This window comes from Thamnophis elegans, chromosome 12 (assembly GCF_009769535.1).
Source record: "Thamnophis elegans isolate rThaEle1 chromosome 12, rThaEle1.pri, whole genome shotgun sequence".
Classification (NCBI taxonomy): domain Eukaryota; kingdom Metazoa; phylum Chordata; class Lepidosauria; order Squamata; family Colubridae; genus Thamnophis; species Thamnophis elegans.
In genome coordinates this window covers 45,775,039-45,799,341 of record NC_045552.1, presented here as the reverse complement: position 1 = coordinate 45,799,341, position 24,303 = coordinate 45,775,039, and the positions used below count along the sequence as shown (strand labels likewise).

Here is a 24,303-nt window from a genome sequence, read left to right as displayed (position 1 = left end):
TTGTTTCTTTGCTGCTTTCCTGGTGCATATTTTCTTGGTTTAGAAGAAAATGGCTCCCTTATAGCAATAGCAATAGCAGTTAGACTTATATACCGCTTCATAGGGCTTTCAGCCCTCTCTAAGCGGTTTACAGAGTCAGCATATTGCCCCCAACAACAATCCGGGTCCTCATTTTACCCACCTCGGAAGGATGGAAGGCTGAGTCAACCCTGAGCCGGTGAGATTTGAACAGCCGAACTGCAGAACCTGCAGTCAGCTGAAGTAGCCTGCAGTGCTGCATTTAACCACTGCGCCACTTCGGCTCTCCTTAAAAGCTGGTTTAAAAGTAAAGGTTCACCTCGCACATATGTGCCTGTCGTTCCCGACTTTAGAGGGGCGGTGCTCATCTCCATTTCAAAGCCGAAGAGCCAACGCTGTCCGAAGACATTTCCATGGTCATGTGGCCGGCATGACTAAATGCCGAAGGCGCACAGGACACTGTTACCTTCCCACCAAAGGTGATTCTTATTTTTCTACTTGCATTTTTACGTGCTTTCGAACTGCTAGGTTGGCAGAAGCTGGGACAAGTAACGGGAGCCTCACTCTGTTATGCAGAGCTAGGGATTCGAACCACTGACCTTTCTGATTGACAAGCCCAGCATCTTAGCCACTGAGCCACCGTGTCCCTGATAATACTTAGGTTTGATCTAACAGGACAATGGCAGGGATTATAGCTGCACATCCTATTTAAAACAGAAGCTGTCCATAGGGCTATCTGGAAAGAATGTGTATGTGGCTGCTCAGCTTCTCTCTCTTAACGTCTTTAGTTCCCTCTTTCCACTTTTAAAATCCACCTTCAGGAAAGCTATGCTATTGAGTTTTCATGCTTTAAAATATGTGCACATATTTCAATAAAAATAGCCCAAGTAAAGCTTTCGCTTTGTTGGAATCCTACTAAAAGCACTTTATTGAATTTCTGTTTCCAGTCAAATATTTCAATTTGATTGGTTCTGGGTGATTGGAAAAGTTCTTCAGATATTAATAGTCCAAAGCTTACATACTCATTGACGAAATGAAACGCTGCATGAGATCTTCAGCATTCAGGGAAGTTTTCCCATTCGACTTCTTTCCAGAACGTTCTATTGATTAGTGTCCTTTAGTACCGTGTTCCCCGAAAATAAGACAGGGGCTTATTTTCTTTTGACCCCCCCCAAAAAAATAAGCTTTTGGCCTATTTTCGGGGAGGTCTTATTATTTTTGAGGTGCAGGAGGCGGCGAGCGTGATCACTCATGGCTGCTGCTCTGTTGCAATATTTTCAGGGAGGGCTTATTTTCGGGGGAGGGCTTATTTTAGCGCATGTGCTCAAAAGTCCGATTGGGCTTGTTATCCAGGGAGGTCTTATCTATTTTGGTTACTTAAGTCTGTCCTGAGGAAATAAATGCCTTTATAACAACTACAAGGCCCCTTACAATTCATAAATACATGGGGGAAATGGGGTATAATTTCAAAAATAACCCATCCCATCAAGGGTGGGATTCAAAAATTTCAGCAACGGGTTGTCTGCCTGGTTGCTGGGTGGGCGTGGGCATGCTGGCCGTGGCCTAGTTGGCCTCCTACAGCACGGGGATGGGGGGGGGTGGCGTTTTCACCTTCCCCAGGCTCCGGAGGCTTTCCTCAAGCCTCTGGGATGGGGAAATTTTTGACAGTGAAAACAATCACCAATGGAAAAGAAGCTATGGGAGATTCATCACCGGAAGCTTTCAAGAAGAAACTGGACTACCATCTGTCAGAAGTGGTGTAGGTCTCCTGTTTGGACAGGGGGATGGACTAGATGACCTACAAGGTCCCTTCCAACTCTGTTAATCTGTATATCTGTATGTAAGACTTATTGAAATTGCGTGTTTTATTAAACTGGAAGATGCCATTGTTTGGATTATTGGGTTTTAAACCTGGGACACCACTCAAGATGTATTGCTGTGAGATGTAAATTATTTAAATAAAGGCCTACTCTCAGCCATGGAATTTATCAAAGATTTTAAGGCAGGGTCTCTCCCTGCAACCTACCTTATAAGATGGCTGTTGTAGGAATAAAACCAGAAAGCTGAATTCGTCCTACACAGAGAATGACCTCCTAACACCTGCACACGGCTAGGGTTTCAACTCATTTTCTCTACGCCCGTGCCCGGCCTAATTTCAGCCACGTTTTCCAAAAATCAAAATCTGCGATCAAAAATCCTTCCTCTGTTAATAAAAACAGAAAGGTGACCTTATCCAGCCTAATAAGTCAACTTGAAGAAGACATCTTCTTTCAACACATTGAAAGAATTTTGCGAAGGTTAACGCCTCTTTGTTTTAGCTGAAGGAAGCTCGGAGCTACATGGCAAACGTTTCAGCGCTGTTTTCTAAACTTTTATCACTGGAAAAATTATGAACCAGGTCGATTTCCAACTTTCCAAAGTTCTGTGCGAGCAGTCTCTCTCTCTCCTCTCTCTTTCTCTCTCTCGCTCTCATCTCTCTCTCTCCTCATTCTCTCTTTCTCTCTCTCATTCCTCTCTCTCATTCTCATTCTCTCTTCTCCTCATTCTCTCTCTCTTTCTCTCCTCATCTCTCTCTCTTTCCTCTCTCTCTCTCTCCTCTTCTCTCTCTCTCGCTCTCATTCTCTCTCACTCTCATTCTCTCTCTCTCCTCATTCTCTCTTTCTCTCTCTCATTCTCTTATTCTCATTCTCTCTTTCTCTCCTCATTCTCTCTCTTCATTTTCCCTCCCTCCCCCCCTCTCTCATTCTCTCATTCTCTATCTCCTCATTCTCTCACTCTCATTCTCACTCTTTCTCTCCTCATTCTCTCTCTCTTTCTCTCTTTCTCTCTCTCATTCTCTCTCTCATTTTCCCTCCCTCCCTCTCCCCTCCCTCTCTCTCTCTCACACACACACTCACTCACTCACTCCTCTGTTCCCTCTCTATTTTGGTTACTTAACTCTGTCCTGAAGAAATAAATGCCTTTTATAACAACTACAAGGCCCCTTACAATTCATAAATACATGGAATAATTACTTTCTAGGAAGTCGCTCTAATCTAATTTACTGCACTTTTATAGAGTGGGGTAGACCAATGTCTTATTTGCAGCCTGTCCGAAAAGGCAGCAAATTATGGCAAGCGTAACATTAAATGCTGGGCCCATAAAGCAAATATTATCTAATTTGGGATTCTGTACATCTTAAAGAGCATGATGGCTGGCTTTTCTTCCATCCAAGGAAGTAAGTGCCTCTATTATTCCCCCTCAGTTGTGCAGACTAAAGGGGGCATGCATCACTATCAATCAAGCCATTCTAAAAGGTGCCATTATCACTAAAGATTTGTTATTATAACACACAGTTTACGTTCTAGTAGAGGGACCAAGATAATACCTTAAGAAAAGACCAGTGTCGGAGGTAACACCGTGCAATAAACAAGGGTTTTAAATCACAATGGTGGCATTCAAAACAGAGTGAATGACCTTGGCTGATTCAGAAAGCTAAGGAAGTTTGCTTCTTGATAAAACTTCAAGAGGAGACCATGTGAGAAAGGACAGGAGCTGTGAGTCAAGCCACTTCTATATTTTAAGAAAAGTGTGTGTTATGGATTTGTGCAGGAATCAATTTGGTCTAGGAAGCAAGCGACTGTGAGTTCTAGTCTTGCCTTAGGCATGAAAGCCAGCTGGGTGACTTTGGGCCAATCACCAGGAGATGGTGGGTTCTAGACCCGCCATGAAAGCTGGCTGGGTGATTTTGGGCCAATCACTAGGAGACGGTGAGTTCTAGTCTGTCTTAGACACGAATAAACCACAAATGACTGGGACTACAAAGCCAATAAACCACAAACTAAGCCCTTTTTATGACAGCTCAGCTTTGGCGTTGTAGAAAACTAGGGAGAGATCTCCAGTTGAGGACACTTGACTAGCTGATTGCTGTCAATAAACAACGGTCAATGTAATCTTTTCACCCTGAATCAATAGCCTTAGCAGGGAACTTGGTTCCAGCAGGCAAGATAATTGCAGGGCTCTTAAGTGAAGGCAACAATGGGTATCCTAAACCAAAATACTGCATAGGTGTATGTTGAAAAAGATGGCAGGAAAAAGGACCACGGAGAGTTCCTTGTGAGACTTCGTGGCTCAAATGTTTCTCCATAAGAGCAACTCAAGACAACTGTAGAAAGACTTACACCAGTTAGCCATTATGTACAGTATATTGGGGTAAGCTACTTACTCCATTGAGTTAAAGAACCATTACTGGATTTTGTAGAGTCCGATCCCAATGTTTGGAAAAATAGAACCTCTAAAAAACCAGAAAGCAAGGTTAGATCCTTCCCCAGAGAAAGAGTTTTTAGAAGGCAGCCTGGTCTAGTAGTTAAGGCACCAGGCTAGAAAGGGGAGACTGTGAGTTCAGGTCTCGCCTTGCCCATGAAAACCAACTGGGTAACTTTGGGCCAGTCACACCTCACAGGGTTGTCGTACTAAGATTCGGAGCCCTCTGGGATTAATTGCAAGACCGCAGAAGAATTATGATGCAACTAGTCCTTGACTTACAATCAATTGTTTAGTGACCATTCAAAGTTACAACGGTACTGAAAAAAGCGACTGACGACCATTTCTCACACTGACGAAGATTGTAGCATCCCCATGGTCACGTGATCAGCTCGTGTTTGTTTTCTATCTTTTTTCTAGCTAAGTCTCAATTTAATAGAGAAGCTCTTTAAATCAGGAGTCTCCAACCTTCTGAGGAGAGGGGGGAGGGGGAGGGAGGGAGGGGGAGAGAGAGGAGAGAGGGAGGGAGAGAGAGGGGAGGGAGAGAGGGAGAGAGAGGGGGAGGGAGAGAGAGGGAGAAAGAGGGGGAGAGAGGGACAAGAGAGAGAGGGAGAGAGGGAGGGAGTGAGAGAGAGAGGGAAAGAGAGAGGGAGGGACGGGAGAGAGAGAAGGAAGAGAGAGAGAGAGGGAGAGGGAGGGAGGGGGAGAGAGAGGGAAAGAGGGAGGGAGAGAGAGGGGGAGAGGGGGAGAGAAAGAGAGGGAGAGGAAGAGATGAGCGGGGGGAGAAAGGGAGAGAGAGGGGGAGAGGGGGGAAAGGGAGGGCGAGATAGAGGGGGGAGGGAGAGAGAGAGAGAGAGAACAGCTCCCAGGTCTGGGTGTGGATAATGAGGAAGAGGAGGAACAGCTGTGTCGAGCGCCTAATACGTGAATGCGCAGAAAGCAGAGGAGAGGAGAGCAGGGGAAATCTATGGGCCGATCCCTGGAAGGAAGAGCCGCCGTTGCTAGCGAAAGGCCACCTTAGCTCTGGGAATGAAAGGCAGGGGCTGGAGATGAATAGATGTGACAGACAACTTTTCATCTCCCGGCTGGACGGACTTGTTCGCCTGTGGTGAGGGAGAAATGTTTTGCCGGGGCTGTTGGAGCTCCTAATTAAAGGAATCTTTGAGTTAACTTCCGAGGGTTTGTCGTGTTTGGGGAGTTGTGTCAGAACAACAGCGGTGGCAAAAAAGATCAAAAACGAAGCGCAACTTACCTATTGCTTTGCTTAGCAATAAAATTTTGGGACTCAAGTGTGGTCGTATGTTGAGGACTACCTATATTCTGGAAACACCCCTTTCCCTCTCTCAGGGCTCAAAGAATCCTATAACAGCAATGTGCCAGGCCTGGAAGCCATCGTTTGCATTGGGCCTTCAGGCCTGCCATGTTTAATGCCGTGGGAAACTGAGAGGGGGGATGATAGGGAGTATGGGAGATATATAGTCCTAAATTCCTTTCTCAGAGAGTCAAGGACACCTTGCCCTGCCCCTGGAGTGGTGTGACTGGGAGGCATCTCCAGTTGGGATGATGCTTTGATTGGACCATGCAATGGGCATGTGGGTGCTGGGCAGGGACTTGGACTTTCATTTGGGTCTGGGGAAAACCTGGAAACTTTCAGATTTGGAGTTTCCCGGATGTACCAATATGACATCTCTAATAAAATGGAACTTTGAGGAAACTCAAGAACTCGGAGTCTTCTTTCGTTGGGGGTGTTCCTTGGAACCCTGGCGCGTTGGGTATCTCCATCCCAGAGCCGAAGGCTTTGGGCGAAAGGACATGTTTTGGAACAAAACACCCCGACAAAATGCCCTTCGTATACCTTGCATCCTTGATTTGCAAGCGGCATCAACCTGCCCTCTCCAATTTAGGTCGTCGCTGGTCAATAGAACGATGGCAGTTTGCAGATGCTGATATTACACGCCCGATGTCTTCATTATCTGATAACCGTTTTAATAAATGCAGAGATTGTCCTGCAAGACCTGCGAAGTGCCACTCGGAAGCTTATTGGCTGCAGAGTGCCAGCTCCTTCTCATATCGGGCATAGTCCAAGGGGGGCAGCAGATGGAACGGAAGCAAGGGAGGGAGAGGCCATTTATAACAATGACAGAAACGTGGATAGCATCAATCCTTTCGCCACAGGGGGGAAAAGCCAGGTTGGCAAAGCCAAGAGGAAGGAATCCAAAAAAATCTGGACTTTGTGCCACTGGGTGACTTCAATGACGCTTGTGACTTAATGATGTCATTAGCCTTAGACATTCAAATACAGGGAGTCCTCGACTTATGACCACAATCAAGCCCGAGATTTAGGTGGCTAAAATGGGGACATTTGTGAAGTGAGTTTTGCACGATTTTACAACTTTTTTTGGTCAATTCACAGAGTGGCCAAAGGATCCAAGTCGAAAATAGATGCAGGTAATCTTCAACTTACGACCACAATTGAGGCCAAGACCTACGTCGCTATGTGAGAAATTTGTAAGTTATGAACATTTTACAACTTTTCTCGCCACTTTTGCTAAGTAACCCGTTGCAGTTGCTAAGTTAGTAACACGGTTGTTAAGTGGGTCTGGTTTCCCCATGGCCTTTGGCTTCTCAGGTGGTCACAAAAAGGGATCCTGTGACCCCAGGACCCTGCAACCATCATAAATACGAGTCAGTTGCCAAGCATCTGAATTTTAATCGTGTGCCCATGGGGATGTTGCAATGGTCGTAAGTGTGAAAAACAGTCGTACGTGTTTTCAGTGACATTGCAACTTTAAACGGTCACTAAATGAACTGTTGTAAGTGGAGGACTACCTGCACAGGTAGCCTTTGACTTACAACCATTCATTCAGTGACCATTTGAAGCACTGAAAAAAAGTGGCTTAACTGAAGATGCACCCAACAAAAGACTTCTCGCTGGCATGATTTTTTTTTGTATAGGCAGTCCTCGATTTGCAACCATTCATTTACTGACGGTTCAAAGTTACAACAGCACTGAAAAAAGTGGTTTACGACAGTTTTTGACACTTACAACCGGTTGCAGGAAGTGGGTATTGTTAGTCTAGAGCATTCGCTGGCTGGGGAATTCTGGGAGTTGAAGTCCGGACATCTTCAAGTTGCCAAGGTTGAGAAACACTGGTCTAGAGCCATGATGGCGAACCAATGGCATGCGTGCCATAGGTGGCATGTGGAGCCATTTGTTAGGGCACACCAGGCGTTGCCCTGTCAGCTCCAGCGCGCATGCATGCGCTGGCCAGTTAACTTCGGCCTTCTTTTTCGGCCATCTTTTTGCCCTCCGGAGGCTTTCCTGAATCCTGCGGAGGACCAAAAACCACCCAAACACACAAACAGGAAGTTCGGAAATGGACTTCCGGTTTGCGCGCTGGGCCATTTTTCGTGCTCCGGAGGCTCCAGAGAACCCTCCTGAAAACTCCGGAGGGCAAAAAACAGCACTACGGGCAAACTGGAAGTCTTTTGCCCTCTGGAGCCTTCAGGGAAGCCTCCTGAAGGCTCCAGAGGGTGAAAAACGGCTGTACAAGCAACCCGAAAGTTCAGGAATGGTAACTTCCGGTTTGTCTGAAGGGCTGTTTTTCACCTTCTGGAAGCTTCAGGAAAGGCTCCGGAGGGTGAAAAACAGCCCTATGGACAAACCAGAATCACGGTTCCTGAACTTCCGGGTTGCTTGTACGGCCATTTTTCGCCCTCCGGAGACTTCAGGGAAGCTCCTGAAGCTTCCAAAGGGCCTCTGTTTTCCCCTCCTCAGGCTCCCAGAAAGCCTCTGGAGCCTGGGGAGGGTGAAAAAAGTGCACCAAAAGCGGCGGAGGGGGGGAGGTTTGCACATGCATGCACACTGGGGTGGTACACATAGCATTATGGGTGTGGTATGCCCGTGCATGACACCACCCCCCTGCACTCCCCCCGCTTTTGGCACGCAATCCAGAAAAGGTTAGCCATCACTGGTCTAGAGAAAAGAAGGACTAAGGGGACATGCTAGCAGTATTCCGGTATTTGAGGGGCTGCCATAAAGGAGAAGGGGGTCAAATTATTCTCCAAAGCACCAGAGGGCAGGACAAGAAATAATGGTTGGAAACTAACCAAAGAGAGAAGCAACCTGGAATTAAGGAGAAACTTCCTAACAGCAAGGACAATTAACCGGTGGAACAGCCTGCCACCAGAAGCTGTGGGTGCTCCATCACTGGAGGATTTTAAGAAGAGACTGGACAACCATTTGTCTGAAATGGTATAGGTTTTCCTGTTTGAGTAGGGGGGCTGGACTAGAAGACCTCCAAGGTCCCTTCCAGCTTTATTCTGATTGGCTGTGATGGGCAGACTCCATGATGGTTGTAAGTTGAGGACTAGCTGTAATAGAACTGTTTGGAATCTCCTCGGTTTGCGAGAGAAACAAGAGATGGATGACTGACACCTTGTCACTGTCATGTGAAGGTTCTTGGCAACGCTGTTCTTTTCCAGATGCGTTTACAAGGGTGTTTAAAGATTCATTGTTGACATGCAAACAACGGCCGTGGTTTTTGCCTTTGTTGTGGGGAAACACTAATGTTAACAGCCATGATTTCCACAGTGAAGCGCGGAGGCTCTGAAGGCGAAGACAGGGTGGAAATGAAACATGCATTATTCCTCTTCCTTTTTCATCTCTATGCCAGGGCAAAAATCTGCCATGGCACAGCCGCTGAATGTCAGGCCATGGTTAATGGCTATAGCTTTGCAGGATGAGTCCTGGGATGTGTCTCCGCTGTTGTTTATTTTCGTATTCCAAGGGTTGCGGCAGAGTGACAAGATCATCTGCATCTGGAAATACTGTACATGTGGACATCTCAATATGTGATTAGAGTTGTGAAACATGATTCATAACCAGCCATCATAAGCGATAACTATTTCCGTTGGCTTTCCTCATCCGCTGTGGATAGCAGACAGAATAATTCAAAACCAGTTCTATTTCTCTGTTTCTTTCTTTCTCCTTCTCTCTCTCTCTCCCTCCCTCCTTCCTTCTTTGTCTCCCTCCCTCTCTCCTTCTTTCCTTCTTCCTTTCTCTCCTTCTTCCTTTCTCCTTCCCTTCCTCCCTCTCTTCCTTCTTTTCTTCCTCCCTTCTCTCCTTTCCTCTTCCTTCCCTCCTTCCTTCCCCCCTCCCTTCTCTTTCCTTCCCTCTTCTCTCTCTTTTATCCTTCTGTCTCCCCCTTCCTTCCTCCCTCCTCCCTCTCCCCTTATTTCCTTCCTCCCTTCTGTTCTTCCTTCCTTCCTCCTTCCCTTCCCTCCCTCCCACTCCTTCCTTCCTTCCTCCTCCTTTCACTCTTCCTCCCTTCCTTACCCCTTACTCTCTTCCTTCCTCCCTTCCTTCCCTCCGACTCAAGGTTGACTCAGCCTTCCATCCTTCTGAGGTGGGTAAAATGAGCACCCAGACTGTTGGGGGCAAAAGGCTGTCTGTGTAAACCACTTAGAGAGGGCTGTCAAGCACTGTGAAGTGCTATATAACTCGAAGTGCTATTGCCCTTCCTTCCTTCCTTCCTTCCTTCCTTCCTTCCTTCCTTCCTTCCTTCCTTCCTTCCTTCCTTCCTTCCTGTGGTTAGAATGCAGTATGGTAGGCTAATTCAGTTCACTTCTAGGAGTTCATTCTTCACTGGCTCCAAGTTGACTCAGCCTTCCATCCTTCCAAGGTAGGTAAAATGAGGAGCCAGATTGTTGAGTGGAAAGATGCTGACCAGTGGTGGGATTCAAATAATTTAACAACTGGTTCTCTGCCCTAATGACCAGCTGGGTAGGTGGGGCTCAGTGGTCATGTGACCAGGTGGGCGTGGCTAACTCAACATCACTCATGTTGATGGGCGCTTCGCCTTAGCTGTTACTATGCAATGAGGGTTAAACCAGAGAGGCAGTTTCTCTAAGCAGGGCAATAAAGAAGAGGCTAGAAACAACACCAGAATGTTTCCTTCCTGCCTTCCTTACAGAATTAGCCCTGTAAAGTGGAAAGAACCAAAAGGAGATTTCTTCCAACAACCAGTTCTCCTGATTGCTTGGAAAGTTAACAACCGGTTTCTCCCGAATAGGTGCAAGCTGGCTGAATCCCACCACTGATGCTGACTTTGTAAACCGCTTAGAGAGAGCTGTAAAGCACTGTAAAACGGTATAGAGGTCTAAGTGTTATCGCTATTGCTGCCCTCCACCACCTCAACCTCCCCACCGTCTAATAACCAGAAGAGGTCTATCAAGACGTACAACTGCTTGCAATCTATACTACCCAGCTTCCTACGCTCTTATCACGTTGCAAATCCTGAGGCCAAAAGCCATTGGCTGCCCTTTACCTCCTATCCCCATGATCGCTGGCTTCTGATAAAGAAAACAAAGAGAAGAGAAGTATCCCCCCCCCCATACTGGGCTCTCAAAAGAGTCCCTTCCCAAGATCCCAGATCAACCTTTCCCCCTATCGTATGACCAAGGCACTGAATGGCACTTTCCCTTTAAGGAAATTACGATTAATGAAGAGCTAAATTGCAAATCCATTAGGTTTTAGTCAGCTCAGCAACGCCACGTGGGGTGGGGGTTGGGGTGGGGGTGGGGTGGGTGAAGGGTGAGGGGGGGGGAACGGACTGGAGAGAGGTTTCATGAATGCTCAAGAAATCCAATAATGTAACCTCTGGTAAAGCTTGAAAAAGCCCTTGAAGGACAAGGCAGTTAGATCAATATTAGTTTATTTCAACCGCTACCCAGGACGAAGCAGGGAGAAGGAGAAGCATCCAAAGGGTTTTTATTACCTGTTGGGGAGATAAGCCCCGGCGATAAGAGGCCCGGCACTCCGTGGGGAAGCAAGCGTGTGTTCTCTTGTATCGCAACCCCCAGGGAGCGCTTGGGGGGTCTCCCCGGTCGTGAACTGTTGAAACAAAAGTGAAAATAAACTTTAAGTGCTCTTTTGTCGAAAGGATTTGCATCAGCAATGTACTTTGCATCGATTTTTTTTTTTTTTAAGTTCCCTGACCAGCCGGGTTCTTGGTTGCTGGTTTCTGATTTCTGCTGTCAGAATTTTAACTCTTTCTGAACTCCAAAGTGACCCATCAAATCACCCATTACAAGTTACCTGCAGGCATTCTTAAGGTTTGGTTAATGTAAGAGAGGACCGGACTGGGCGAGGGAGGAGTCAAGAGTGCCATTAGTTTAGGGTTCCACCACAAATCCGCGGTAGACTAAAGCGCGCTCGACGAAAGCGCGTACGTGACGTCATCACAGCGTGACGAAAACGTTAATTTAAAATTAACGCGAAAACCTTACCCTAACCCCCCCAAACCTAACCCTAAACCTAACCCTAAGCCTAACCCTTAACCTAACCCTAACCCTAACCCTTAACCTAACGCTAAACCTAACGCTAACCCTTAACCTAACCCTAAACCTAACCCTAACGCTTAACGTAACCCTAAACCTAACCCTAACCCTTAACGTAACCCTAACCCTAACCCTAAACCTAACCCTTACCTTATGTGAATCGGCTTGCTTTAATTTTATTTTAATTTTAATTTAATTTATTTTTAATTTTATTTGTCGCGCTGCTGATGACGTCACGTACGCGCTTTGATCGGGCGCGCTTTAGTGGACCGCGGTTTTGACGGGTCACGTAGTTTAGAGTTCCTTTGCAGCCGCAAGAGAACCAACTCCAACCCATCTTGAATTCCATTGACTCTTTATGTCCCAAAGGTGTGTTGCTGTTTTTCAAGAGGCAACTGGACTTGCTTGTTTTTTCTTTGAAGACATTTCGCTTCTCATTCAAGAAGCTTCTTCAGCTCTGACTGGATGGTGGGTGAATGGAAGGATTAACACTCCTTGCAGACGGCTGGTCCCTTGCATTTTAGAAAGTCTAACGACCAGTCAGAGCTGAAGAATGGAACCAATCCTGGAAGGCTGGTTGCAGAAGTTGGTGGAGCTGGCTGAAATGGCAAAATCGGACCACTTTGACTGAAGAAAAGAAGATAAGTACTTTTGTTTCCACATGGAAACGGCTTCTGAACTTCATGCTTGAAGTGGAAAAGAATGAAACTCTGACTTTAGGTTTTACCGATTAGACTGATAGATCTTTATAGATAATGGCTTGTTCATACTATTATGGAAAAGCAAAAAGCTGCGATTTGATGCTAATGCCTTCTTCCATTGCAACAGGGAGAGTCGGAAGTCAATGCTTCTTTTTCCCCTGCTCCTATCTTTCCTCACTTCTCTTCCCCCTCCCCTATACTTAACAGCGTTGCACCCAGGTAAACCAGGGAGTGACCCGAACAATCTGAGAACATGTATGTTATTTTCCACTTTTAACGTCAATACTTTTTAATTATATCTTAATGTCAGTACTTTTTAACATATTGTAAAAACTAATGTGTATTGCTGGTCTTTGACCGTAATAAAGATTTACTTACTTACTTCCCCCTCCCCCCTCCCCGCTCTTCTATTTACTTTTGTATTTTATAATACTCTATTTCAATAAAAATGTGTTTTAAAAAAAAGAAAAGAAAAAGCACCTTTGGGATAGCCATGACCTGGGTGATTGAGAATCTCCATAGACATGGATTCTTTATCTACCACCAATTTGCCTTGACTGTTAGTAGTTCAGATTCTTCAACCTGCCTTGCATTGAGGACCTGTACACTGCATGAGTCAAAAAGAGGGTTGTGAAAACATCTACAGACCCTTCGCATCCTGGACATAAATTGTTTCAACTCCTACCCTCAAAATGATGCTATAGGGCACTGCACACCAGAACAACTAGACACAAGGACAGTTTTTCCCCGAACGCCATCACTCTGCTAAACAAATAATTCCCTCAACGCTGTCAAACTATTTACTAAGTCTGCATTACTATTACTATTAATCTTCTCGTCGTTCCTATCACCCATCTCCTCCCACTTATGACTGTATGACTATAACTTTGTTGCTTGAATCCTTAAGATTTATATTGTTTCCTAGTATGATTTGATTGCTTATTTGTACCCTATGACTATCATTAAGTGTTGTACCTTATGATTCGTGATGAATATATCTTGCCTTTTTATGTAGACTGAGAGCATCTCCACCAAAGACAAATTCCTTGTGTGTCCAATCACACTTGGCCAAGAATTGTATTTTGCTCTGCTCTGCTCTGCTCTGCTCTATTCTATTCTATTCTATTCTATTCTATTCTATTCTATTCTATTCTATTCTATTCTTGTTGAGGGATAGCATGGAATAAACCTGTGCTCATTTGAACAATCTGGATTCTGGTGCTTCAAAGTGAAAGAATGCAAAGAAAAACATAAGGGACATCCCTTGTGAGCAAATAGAAAGACTAATTATTTCCTTGCTCCTGACGATTTGAGGCCACTTTTCTACTCAACAGTTTATGCTGGTGTAGCTTTTTATTTATTTCTTTGTTAAATTTATATGCTGCCCATCTCACTCTGCAAAGCAACTCTGGGTCAGCCTACAAGTAAAATCATAAATATTACAACATTAGATATAGAAACAGAAAATCAAAGGCGGGATTATTTTGAGTCTTCTGACAACCCTGTGAGGAAGGCTGTCAACCTCCTCTTTACTCTAGAGAGTCCTATGCAATACAATACAGCATAATATGATATAAAATATGTTGCACAGATCAATATCTTTCAACCCATCTTGGTTTCCAGCCAGAAGAGACCTGATCTCATGCAAGGCCTCAAATCAATTATTTTTTCACATCTACGCAAGTCCACATTCAAACATGTTCAACAAAGGTGTAGGAGCCTCACTGGATAGAGGTTTCTCAGTGATCATCCAAACACTTGGGAACATTGTGCCTCCCCCAATGTACCAAAAGGAATATTATTTTGAAATTCACCTTCTGCAAGGCGACTTTACAAACAGCCAATACATTCATACTGTTAGAATTTTTTAAGCTTTTAATTGCAATTTGCCTTCCTGCAACTTAATTCCATTATGCCATGTTCAGTAATATTGGATACAAAGGAACGGGCCCTGTGTCCATCCTTCCTTCCTTCCCTCCCTCCTTCCTCCCTCCACTTTCTTCTCCTTCCTTTCTTCTTTCCTTCCCTCCTTCCTCCTTCTCTCCCTCCCTCCCTTCTCCTTTCTTCCTTCCTTCTCTCTCTTCTCCTTCCTTCCTTCTTTCCTTCCCTCCTTCCTCATTCTATCCCTCCTTCCCGTCTCCTTTCTTCCTTCCCTCCCTTCCTCTTTTCCTCCCTCCCTTCTTTCCTTCCCTCCTTCCTCATTCCCTCCCTCCCTTCTTATTTCTTCATTCCCTACTTTCTTCCCTTCCTCCCTCCCTCTCTTCTCCTTTCTTCTTTCCCATCTTCATCGTTCCCTCCTTCCCTTCTCCTTTCTTCCTTCCTTCCCTTCCTCCCTCTCTTCTCTTTCCTTCCTTCTTTCCTTCCCTCCCCCTTCTCCTTTCTTCATTCCCTACTTTCTTCCCTCCCTCCCTTCTCCTTCCTTCCTTCCCTTCCTCCCTCTCTTCTCCTTCCTTCCTTCTTTCCTTCCCTCCTTCCTCGTTCCCTCCCTCCCTATCTTCCTTCCTTCCTTTCCACCTTCCTTCTTTACTTTGATTTATATGCTGCTTCAAAGTTGTTTCTATGTCATTACCCGGAGCTAACTTAATTACAGATAGTGTCCAATTTACAATCATTTGTTTAATGACCATTGAAAGTTACAATGGCACTGAAAAGAGTGTCTTACGACTGTTTTTTTACACTTATGACCATTGCAGCATTCCCGTGGCCACCTGATCATATTTAAAATACTTGCTAACTGGCATATATTTATGATAGTTGCAGCATCCCAGAGTCATTTTGCTTCTCTTTTGACAAGCAAAGTCAATGAGGAAGGCAGATAGATTCACTTAACAACTGTATTACTAACTCAGCAACTGAGGGATTCATTTAACAACTGGGGCAAGAAAGATCGTAAAACGGAGCAAAACTCCCTTAACGTTTTGCTTAGCCACAGAAATTCTGGTCTCATAAGTCGAGGACTACCTGTAAAGAGCATTTTTAGCATTTTATGTTCACCATACCAACTAATTATCAGAACGTCTACTGCAATAATAACCCATCTCTATACAGACAGTAGAGGGAGCGGTGCGATTCACTTAACTTTCCCTACCAGTTCACAAATGTGAGCATGCCTGGTGTGTCTCCACATGCACACCGCCTTCTCTGCATGCATAGTGCTCACGCATTACATCGGGGGTGGGGGGTGGGCGGAGCCTCCCGCAGCCACCGCTAATGGTTCGCCCGAAAAGGAGAGAACCGGTTGAATACTACTCTGAGTAGAACTTCTGGTCACAAACGCTTATGACCAAAACCAAGACCAAGACCAAGACCAAATCTGGTTCTAACCAAAAAAGTCACTTTTTTTTCTCCACAGCCGATTTCCCCTTGCACGCCTTTTTTTGTTTGTGTGTGTAATTTTGTAAATTTTCAAAATTAGGTTCGGATCATGACCAAATCGGGTTGCAATCAAAGTTATGATCGTGAGCAGAGGTTCTAATTGGACATGGTTGGAAGTAGGCCTGCTTTCAGCTGAAGAGAAAAAGCAGGCCCAAAAATTCTGTGGAGGATGAATTTTATTATCCATTTTTTTCACAGGGAAAAAAGTTTCGGCTCAGTGCCTTTTGAGCTAATGAGGCTTTGGCTCATGGCTGCACTAAGTGAGGTTTCTTTGACTGGAAGGACATTTTCAGCCCTGTCAGGTTGAAAACACAATATCTGCATTCCTCTTGAAAAAACGCTCCAGGAAAACTGGATCAGCAATAGTTACTGGAAACCCATCGGTTCTTCTGAGGAAACGTTATATCCATTCTCTTTTTCGCGTCAAACAACTTTGCCACAATATTTGCTCTTTCCTGTTATACAACAGCGCTCGCTGACAAATTTATTTTGAGCTGTGTCTAGTGTGGTTGGTTTCAGTCAATTTCTAACACTTAGAAGTGAAACCAGATACTCCTCCGTGCATTTCCCAATGCAGTTTTATTTATGATCGGAAATCAACAATCTGTTGGAAAGAATCACAACTCAACAATCTATTGGAAAGAATCACAACACAACTCAAGCAAGCCCTGTTTGGCCTGAATTAGAGAGGGCAGCCACTTGTACCTCTGTGGGAGATCGAGAACGTTCATCCTGGTCAAACAACTCTAAATCATAGCCTGTTGACTGGATGGAGCTATCAGTGTTGGGGCCTACTAGTGGAGCTGGCAGCAGATTCGGACAGTCAGGAGGTTGGGGAGGAACCTGGGCCAGTCCTGTAGTCTGGGGAAGGCTCTGATGAGGGCTCTGTGTCAGAGGCAGAGAGGGGGCCAGTTATCAGCTGCCTTCAGAGTCAGACATCAGTGAGGCAGACAAACAGCTGGAGCCTGTTCCCAATGTCCGCATGCACAGAACTGTCAGGAGAAGGGAACAGCTAAAGAACTGGAGTCGACTTGGGAGTAAGGCTACAGGTGGAGGGTGAATGGCCCCTCCCAGAGGGAATAAAAGAGGAGCAAAAGGGGAGGGGAAATTGCAGGAGATCATTAGTTCATTCCTGCATTCTTGCCAAGTATTGCGGCGCCTGAAAGATATCGGCCTGGCCACTCTCCAAGCCTGATAAAGGTCGGTAAGTGTGAGCTATCTTGAAAGACTGTGGAAGAGGAAAGACTTTACTGGAGAGGAATTTGCTATAAATTAAATAAAATGGGTTTATCAGGACCAGGACTTGGCTTCGTGCTGCTGGGGAAGCTTAGGTCAGAACAATCAGTAACATACAAGATCTGAAATCCAGGCTTGGTCGCCTTTATACAGGTAGCCCTCTGGTTATGATAGAAATTGGGACCAGAATTTATGTCGCTAAGTGACATGGTGGTAATGCATGACATCATGTGATCGTACCACTTAGCTATGGCAATTCCAGCAGTTCTGGTTGCCTTCTTTAAGCAAGAACTATGGCATCGTCAAGTAAGGAGCTCACGTAATCGCGACGCCCGACTTCCTGCATGCTTCCCCATTGATTTTGCTTGTTGGCAAGCCGGCAGGGAATGTCATCGTGGCTTGTTACAAAGTCATAATCATGAACCAAGTGTCCAGTGCCCCAAGTACAATCACATGATTGTGGGGAAGCTGTGACAGCCAGAACTACAAGGACCCCTGTAGTACCATTTGTACTCCACCATTGTTGTAACCCAAATACAACAAAATAAATGTTCCCTTTGTTAAAAGCACCAGCAGCCCTGGCAAAAAGTCTCTCTCTCTCTCTCTCTCTCTCTCTCTCTCTCTCTCTCTCTCTCTCTCTCTCTCTCTCTCTCTCTCTCTCTCTCTCTCTCTCTCTCTCTCTCTCTCTCCCTCTCTCTCTCCCTCCCTCCCTCCCTCCCTCTCCCTCCCTCCCTCCCTCCCTCTCTCTCACACACACACCAGGCTAACAAGTCTGTCTGGCAGGGAAACAAATAGTTTTCTGCCACACCTATTCATCTCCACCCCCTTGCTTTTATCCCCAGAGCTAGGCTGGGGCTTCACTAGCAGCAGTGGCTCTTCTGTTCCATGGATCGGCCCATAGATTTCCACTGCTCTCCTCTCCTCTGCCTTCTGCACATCCACACGTCAGGTACTGGATCTAGCTGTTCCTCCTCTTCCTCATCAGCCACCTCCAGACCTGGGGGCAGTTGACTCTCCATCTGAGGGCTGATGGACAGCCCAGGCTCCGTCTCTGATTCCATCTCTGACAGCTCCATTCCCCCTTCTCTCTTGGAGCTCTCAGGTTGCCTTGATGCTGACCCTGACTCCCACGTGAAAATTGAGCAATCGCACAAAGCTCTTCCGTAGATAAGGCCAAAATGAATGGTGTGTGGACAGCTGACAACAGCAACATTTAGAAGCAACGGATCCCTCCTCCCTCGCTGAGGGTGCACCCCCAAATTTACTAGAATCAGATGTAAATTTGCATACTAATCAAGACAAATAAACATGCGGTGATTTAACTAGGAAACCATCTGATGACAATTTAATCGGTACAGGTTAAAAGGTCCATCTTCCTCGCATCCTGTTGCAGTGAAAATATTGATTGTGTTACTGATTTGAGGACTGCCTTATTTTGCTGGGCACAAATAACCATTTAATTACTCTTTAATTGAATGGTGATTGCTTGTGAGCAAATTATTAAGGTTGTTTTTTTTTTTTTGCTTAATTACTTGATTATTTATGCTCAGCAATAATATTTTTTTTTAATTTGGGGATACGGAGATAATAAACTTACCTCCAAAACAAAGCAAACTTATAGATCATTTTCCAGTTACACAAGAGACCAATAAATACTGTTTTGGATTATGTGTTTCTTTGTTCACAATCCATACCTTCCTGTGATGTTATTAGATTAACTAGTCCAATGTCTGCAGAATAGTCAGGTCAATTTCTCGGTACGGACACCACTCCCAAAACTATGGCTTAACATACCGGGAAGGGTTAAATTTCCTAGGCATGAGACTAGGAGGGAAAATATCAACCCCCGGGTCATGAGGCTATTATGCAAACTGTATATGTGCATCATTTCTATTGAACTAGCTGGACACCTGAGCTTCGCAAAGAAACTATATGATCAGGCAATGCAGGAGAAATCTGGTTCACTCTGGTTCAATCTGTTGGCTCAGTGGTGGTTGGTGACTGAAACACACAAGGGAATATCGCTCCCGCCACTTTGAGTCTGGAAGCAGTTCCATAGGTGGAAGGCAAAGACATTTTGGTGAGGTATCGAAGTTTAGTACTGTAAGGAGCCCCAGGTCGCTCCTGAGTGAGGGAGTGAAGCATCTGCCAGTTTGAACTGAGGTAACGGAATATGTGGCAACTGGCATTTAAAACAGAGTTCTTTTCAGGTGGGGAGGGGGAGTAGACCTCCTTAGCATCAGAGCGTGTTAATTACTGTATAAGAAATACTAATGATCTGATGGTCATTTTGAAAAATCCTTTCTTAGTGAGCCCCGAGAAGCCAAGAGAACCATATGTGCCAAATTTCAAGTTTATAGGCTTTACAGTTCTGGAGATTTCGTGATGAGTGTGTGTTTGTGTATAGATATAGATATAGATAGATATAGATATTCGGTTAGAGCTAGACTAAACCAGAGGTGTTCAAACCAGGCAACTGTCAGACCTGTGGACTTCAACTCCCAGAATTCCATGGCTGCTTGGGAATTCTGGGAGTTGATGTCCACAGGTTTTTATGCTGCCAAGTTTGGACGGCAGAATACAGCTGCTCATTGATTGATGACCACACTTGAGCAAACAAAAAAGTGTGTGTGTGTTTGTGTGTGTGTTTGTGAGAGAGAGAGGGGGGGAGGGAGGGAGGGAGGGAGGGAGGAAAAAAGAGAGAGAGAGAGAGAAAGAAAAAAAGAAAGAAAGAAATGGAGGGAGGAAGAAAGAAAGAAAGAAAGAAAGAAGACAAAAGAGGAAGGAAGGAAGGAAGGAAGGAAGGAAGGAAGGAAGGAAGGAAGGAAGGAAGGACAGGCAGGCAGGCAGGCAGGCAGGCAGGCAGGCAGGCAGGCAGGAAGGAATAAGACAGAAAGAAAACAGAAGGAAGGAAGGAAAAAAGGAAGGGAGGAGGATAGAAAGAAGACAGAAGGAAGGGAGTGAGGAAACCTCTTTCATACACAGCTACATTTTGGTATCTTTTAACACCCTTCAGTTTTCTTTTAGATTACAAGGCTATTCCAACCCTTTGAGAGCACTTGTCTTTAGTGCAGGCTGCCTAAAAGTTACTAAACTCTGCCAACTGGATGAAGAAGAGAAATCAAAAGTACATTAGAACTTTTTTTCTTCTCTTGCAAAACACATGATTCCACTACATTTAAAAAATTCAACATAGGGAAAACAGGGTGCCCTTTTTGGAAAGTCTTCTTTCCGTTGCTTTGTGGCATCAAAACAATGCCCCTCCCACCACCACCCAAAAAATGTTGGGATTTTGATCCCATATTTCCTAAGTGCCAGATGTAATTAAACTCTATGTGACCTTCTGGGAGTTGAGGAAGGGAAAGAAACTTTGACCTCCGTGTGCAACTTGATGCCGTCTCCCTCTTCATGTTGGCCAACTGATCGCTTGTCTAACTATTGAAAGGCATTGTATTCCTTCCCAGATCAAAGGTAACAACAGGATAATTGGGGAAGGGGGAAGGGGGAAGAGGCAGCCATGCAAAATGGGCAATTAACATTAATCATCGGTGAAGTGGCTGAAGCAGTTAACTAGAACCTGATCACCAGGGCAACTCTCGTAAAAACAGAGTGATGCAGCAACGCGCCAATTCGTTCCGTGCAACAATGCATGGGAACTCCCAGCCATTGTGTTCTTCTTCTAGATCAAAAGGTGGGTGTGTCGGGGTTCCAAGTAACACCCCTCAATGAAAGAAGACTCTGAGTCTGAGTTTCCTCAAAGGTCCATTTTATGAGAGGTGTCTTATTGGCACATCTGGGAAAACCCGAATCTGCAAGTTTTATCCCCACCTAAATGAAAGTTCAAGTTCCTGCCTAGCACCCACACCTGTGGTGGGATACGACCAGTACGCCTTGGTACGGGCATACCAGTGCCTGCTGGGAGCACCAGGTACCCTTCCGGTACAGTGCTCCAGAGGGCCCACCCGCCCGCCCGCTGTCCTCACCTGTATTTTAGCCGATCAGGGCTTACGCGCATACACACGGAGCGTACGGCGCCTGCGCAATGCTCCGCTGAGCAGTTGGAGCCTCATGGAGCATCACAGGTGGTAAGTACACTTGCTGCACGCATGCATGTGGTGGACGCCCCGCCCCATTGCACCGTACTGATTCCAACGGGATCCGGAACCCACCACTGACCCACAGGTGTCCATCACATGATCCAATCAGGCACTATCCAAAACTGGAGATGCCTCCCAGTCACACCATTGCAGCTGCAGAGCCAGATGGCCTTGATTTTCTGAGAAAGAATGTTATTATGGCTACATATCTCCAGAACTCTATATAATCCCCCCTCTCATTTTCCCACAGCGTTGAATGTGGCAGGCCTAAAGGCCCAATGCAAAAGATGGCTTCCAGGCCAGACAAGATGGTTGGGACGGGGGAAACACCCCTAATGCAATTATTTGATGTTGAACTGGTATGCAAGTCAGGCATTAATCTATGTATTTTTAAAACCAAGACATGCTTGGAGAGTCCCAGCCTTATTTGTCACAATAATTAAGTATAGAAAGTCAGAAGTATCTTAACACTGAACTGTTAAGTTTTGATATTAAGAATGCCTTATAATAAAGTCGATCCAAATAGGATTCCTAAGTGTGGAGTTAACTGTTCTGCACTCCAGGCTTGCTTGGGGAATCCAGTTAACTCCACGCTTAGGAATCTTATTCAGTTCAAATTTGTTATCAGACATTCTTAATATCAAAACTTACAATTCAGTGTTAAGATACTTCTGACTTTCCATAATCTGTCCCATCACGTGGTGTAAAAAGATGATGATTTTGCTCCCATGTTGAGATAGGAAGCACACACGTTGCTTCTCCAGTTGAGTTGGTATTCAACGCAGGCAGAATGCCCCAGTGGCCAATCAGAAACACAAATATGATCACGTCACGGAACTACATTTCCCATAAAGCAGTCTTTGCCTACATTTCCCAGGAGGTGATTTCTTAAAAGAGACAGCTCTTAATTCCTATGCTATCTATATACCCATCAGGATGGAAAGGGCAGGAGAGGACATGTTATTGTTACCAACTGCTATTGTTGTCAACTGATGGGACCATAAAAAAGGGGCCTTCTCAGTGTTGGTCCTTATAGGTCCCATCAATTAGCAACTGTCATCTAGTGGGGATCATGAAAGAGAGACCGGAGGTATGACCAGGTGCATTTTTAACTTTGGTTAAGCTGCTCATCCCAGAAGCTTCTTCAGTTCTGACTGGATGGTGGGAAATGGAAGGATTGATACTCCTTTGCAGACAGCTGGTCATTGGCATTTCAAAAAGTCATTGAGCACATGGTTAGAACTTCCATGGCCAAATCCTGTTTTAATCATGGCTTATTGAACAAATCACAGTTGGTTGGCTGTTTACAACATGCTAAGCCATAAACCTTGGTTTACAAAGGTCCTGCTGAAAATTAAATAAACGGTGTTGTATTAGCGTTGGAAAAGAACTTTAAGCAGAAAATAAGAAACACATAATCGAAAACTACAAGCGTCTTCTTGAGAGCCAATATAATGTAGTTGTTAAGAATAAGAATACTGTCCCAAAGATGCTTTTTCAAGAGGCAACTGGGCTTTGTTTTCACTTTCATCCAAGAAGCTTCTTCAGCTCTGACTGGATGGTGGGGAATGGAAGGATTGATATTCCTTGAAGACAGCTGGTCATTGGCATCCTTTTAGAGAAGTGTTCAGGCCATCATCCACTCAGAGCTCAAGAAGCTTCTTGGATGAGAAATGAAACATCTTCAAAGAAAAACAAGGAAGTCCAGCTGCCTCTTGAAAAAGCACCTTTCAGACAATCATGATGGGGATGACTGAGCATCTCCTTAGACAAAATATTTACATTTAGCCAAATATCAAATAGAAATTTAATTTGAACATGTTCTCCTTACATTTGTTGCATCATCGGATCTGGGGTTTTGAGGAGTGGGAGATGTCTCTCCAGGACCTCTCTGGGCTTAACCTCAGTTTGGGCATGAAAATGTCACTGGATTAATACATTGTAAGGGAAACGTGAGATATTTCAACTCCTGTTCTGTCCGAAATAAATAAATAAATACATTTAGTTGGCAAAGGAAATATGGTTTTTATAATGGGCAACCCTTCCTTCACATGCCTTTAGCATAATTTGAGGGATGCCTGAAGGACAGATGAGAAGAAAGAACAGGTGAATGTAATGCTATCCAACTGCCTGGTCCTAATCTACAAGAAAGATGGAAAATCTGTACCCCTTATAAAATGCTGAACATAAATAACATAAATTGTTGTTGTTAGTTGCAAAGTCATATCCAACCCACGCAACCCCATGGACAATATTTCTCCAGGTCTTCCGGTCCTCTACCATCCTCCAGAGTCCATTTAAGTTCAAGCCAACTGCTTTGGTGACTCCATCCAGCCACCTCTCTCTCTGTCGTCCCCTTCTTCTTTTGTCCTCAATCTTTCCCAGCATTAGGCTCTTCTCCAGTGAGTCCTTCCTTCCCATTAGGTGGTCAAAGTACTTGAGTTTCATCTTCAGGATCTGGCCTTCTAAAGAGCAGTCAGGGTTGATCTCCTCTAGAACTGACTGGTTTGATCGCCTTACAGTTCAAGGACTCGCAGTAGTCTTCTCCAGCACCAGAGTTCAAAGGCCTCAATTCTTTAGTGCTCAGCCTTCCTTATGGTCCAACCTTCACAGCCATCCATTGCAACTGGGAAAACCACAGCCTTGACTATACAAACTTTTGTTGGCAGGGTGATGTTTCTGCTTTTCAGTATGCTGTCTAGATTTGCCATAGCTTTCCTCCCCAGGAGCAAGTGTCTTAATTTCTTGGCTGCAGTCCCCATCTGCAGTGATCTCGGAGCCCAGGAAAATAAAATCTGTCACTACCTCCATTTCTTCCCCATCTATTTGCCAGGAATTGAGAAGGCCGGATGCCATGTTGAGTTTTAAACCAATTTTTGGACTCTCCTTCTTCACCCACATCAAGAGGCTCTTTAGCGCCTCTTCACTTTCTGCCATTAGAAAATACGTAATACCGCCTAGAAAGTGCTGGATATTGGCTGAGGAAATGAGGTCCAGTCCAAGCCAACTTTTGGGACTGCTCAAAAAGACGGCATAAACCAAGAAGCCAATTAGGTCATGAGACTATGAAAGAGCCGGGCACCTCCCAGAGACATCTAAAACGTGTCAAGTTAAGAATGAATGAACCCAGCGAACAATCTCAAGAACTCAAGCCATTCGATTTACGCAAGAGAGGTGACTGGCAATCTTAAAAAAGTCATGATACGGTGGACTGATTGGGATATATTACATCTCTTATATTGTGGGAGGGGAGAAAAAAACCCTACTTGCAAGAAAGATTTTTTGCAAGGGGA

General features: G+C 45.0%; 1 protein-coding gene across 1 annotated transcript in view; it reads right to left on the bottom strand.

Moving 5' to 3' along the window:
• The window catches only part of DACH2 (dachshund family transcription factor 2), a 330,864-nt gene that overhangs the window by 157,606 nt on the left and 148,955 nt on the right, over positions 1-24,303 (bottom strand). Inside the window, 1 exon segment of the mRNA XM_032227064.1 lies at positions 11,040-11,155. Coding sequence (XP_032082955.1) covers positions 11,040-11,155 — 116 coding nt within the window.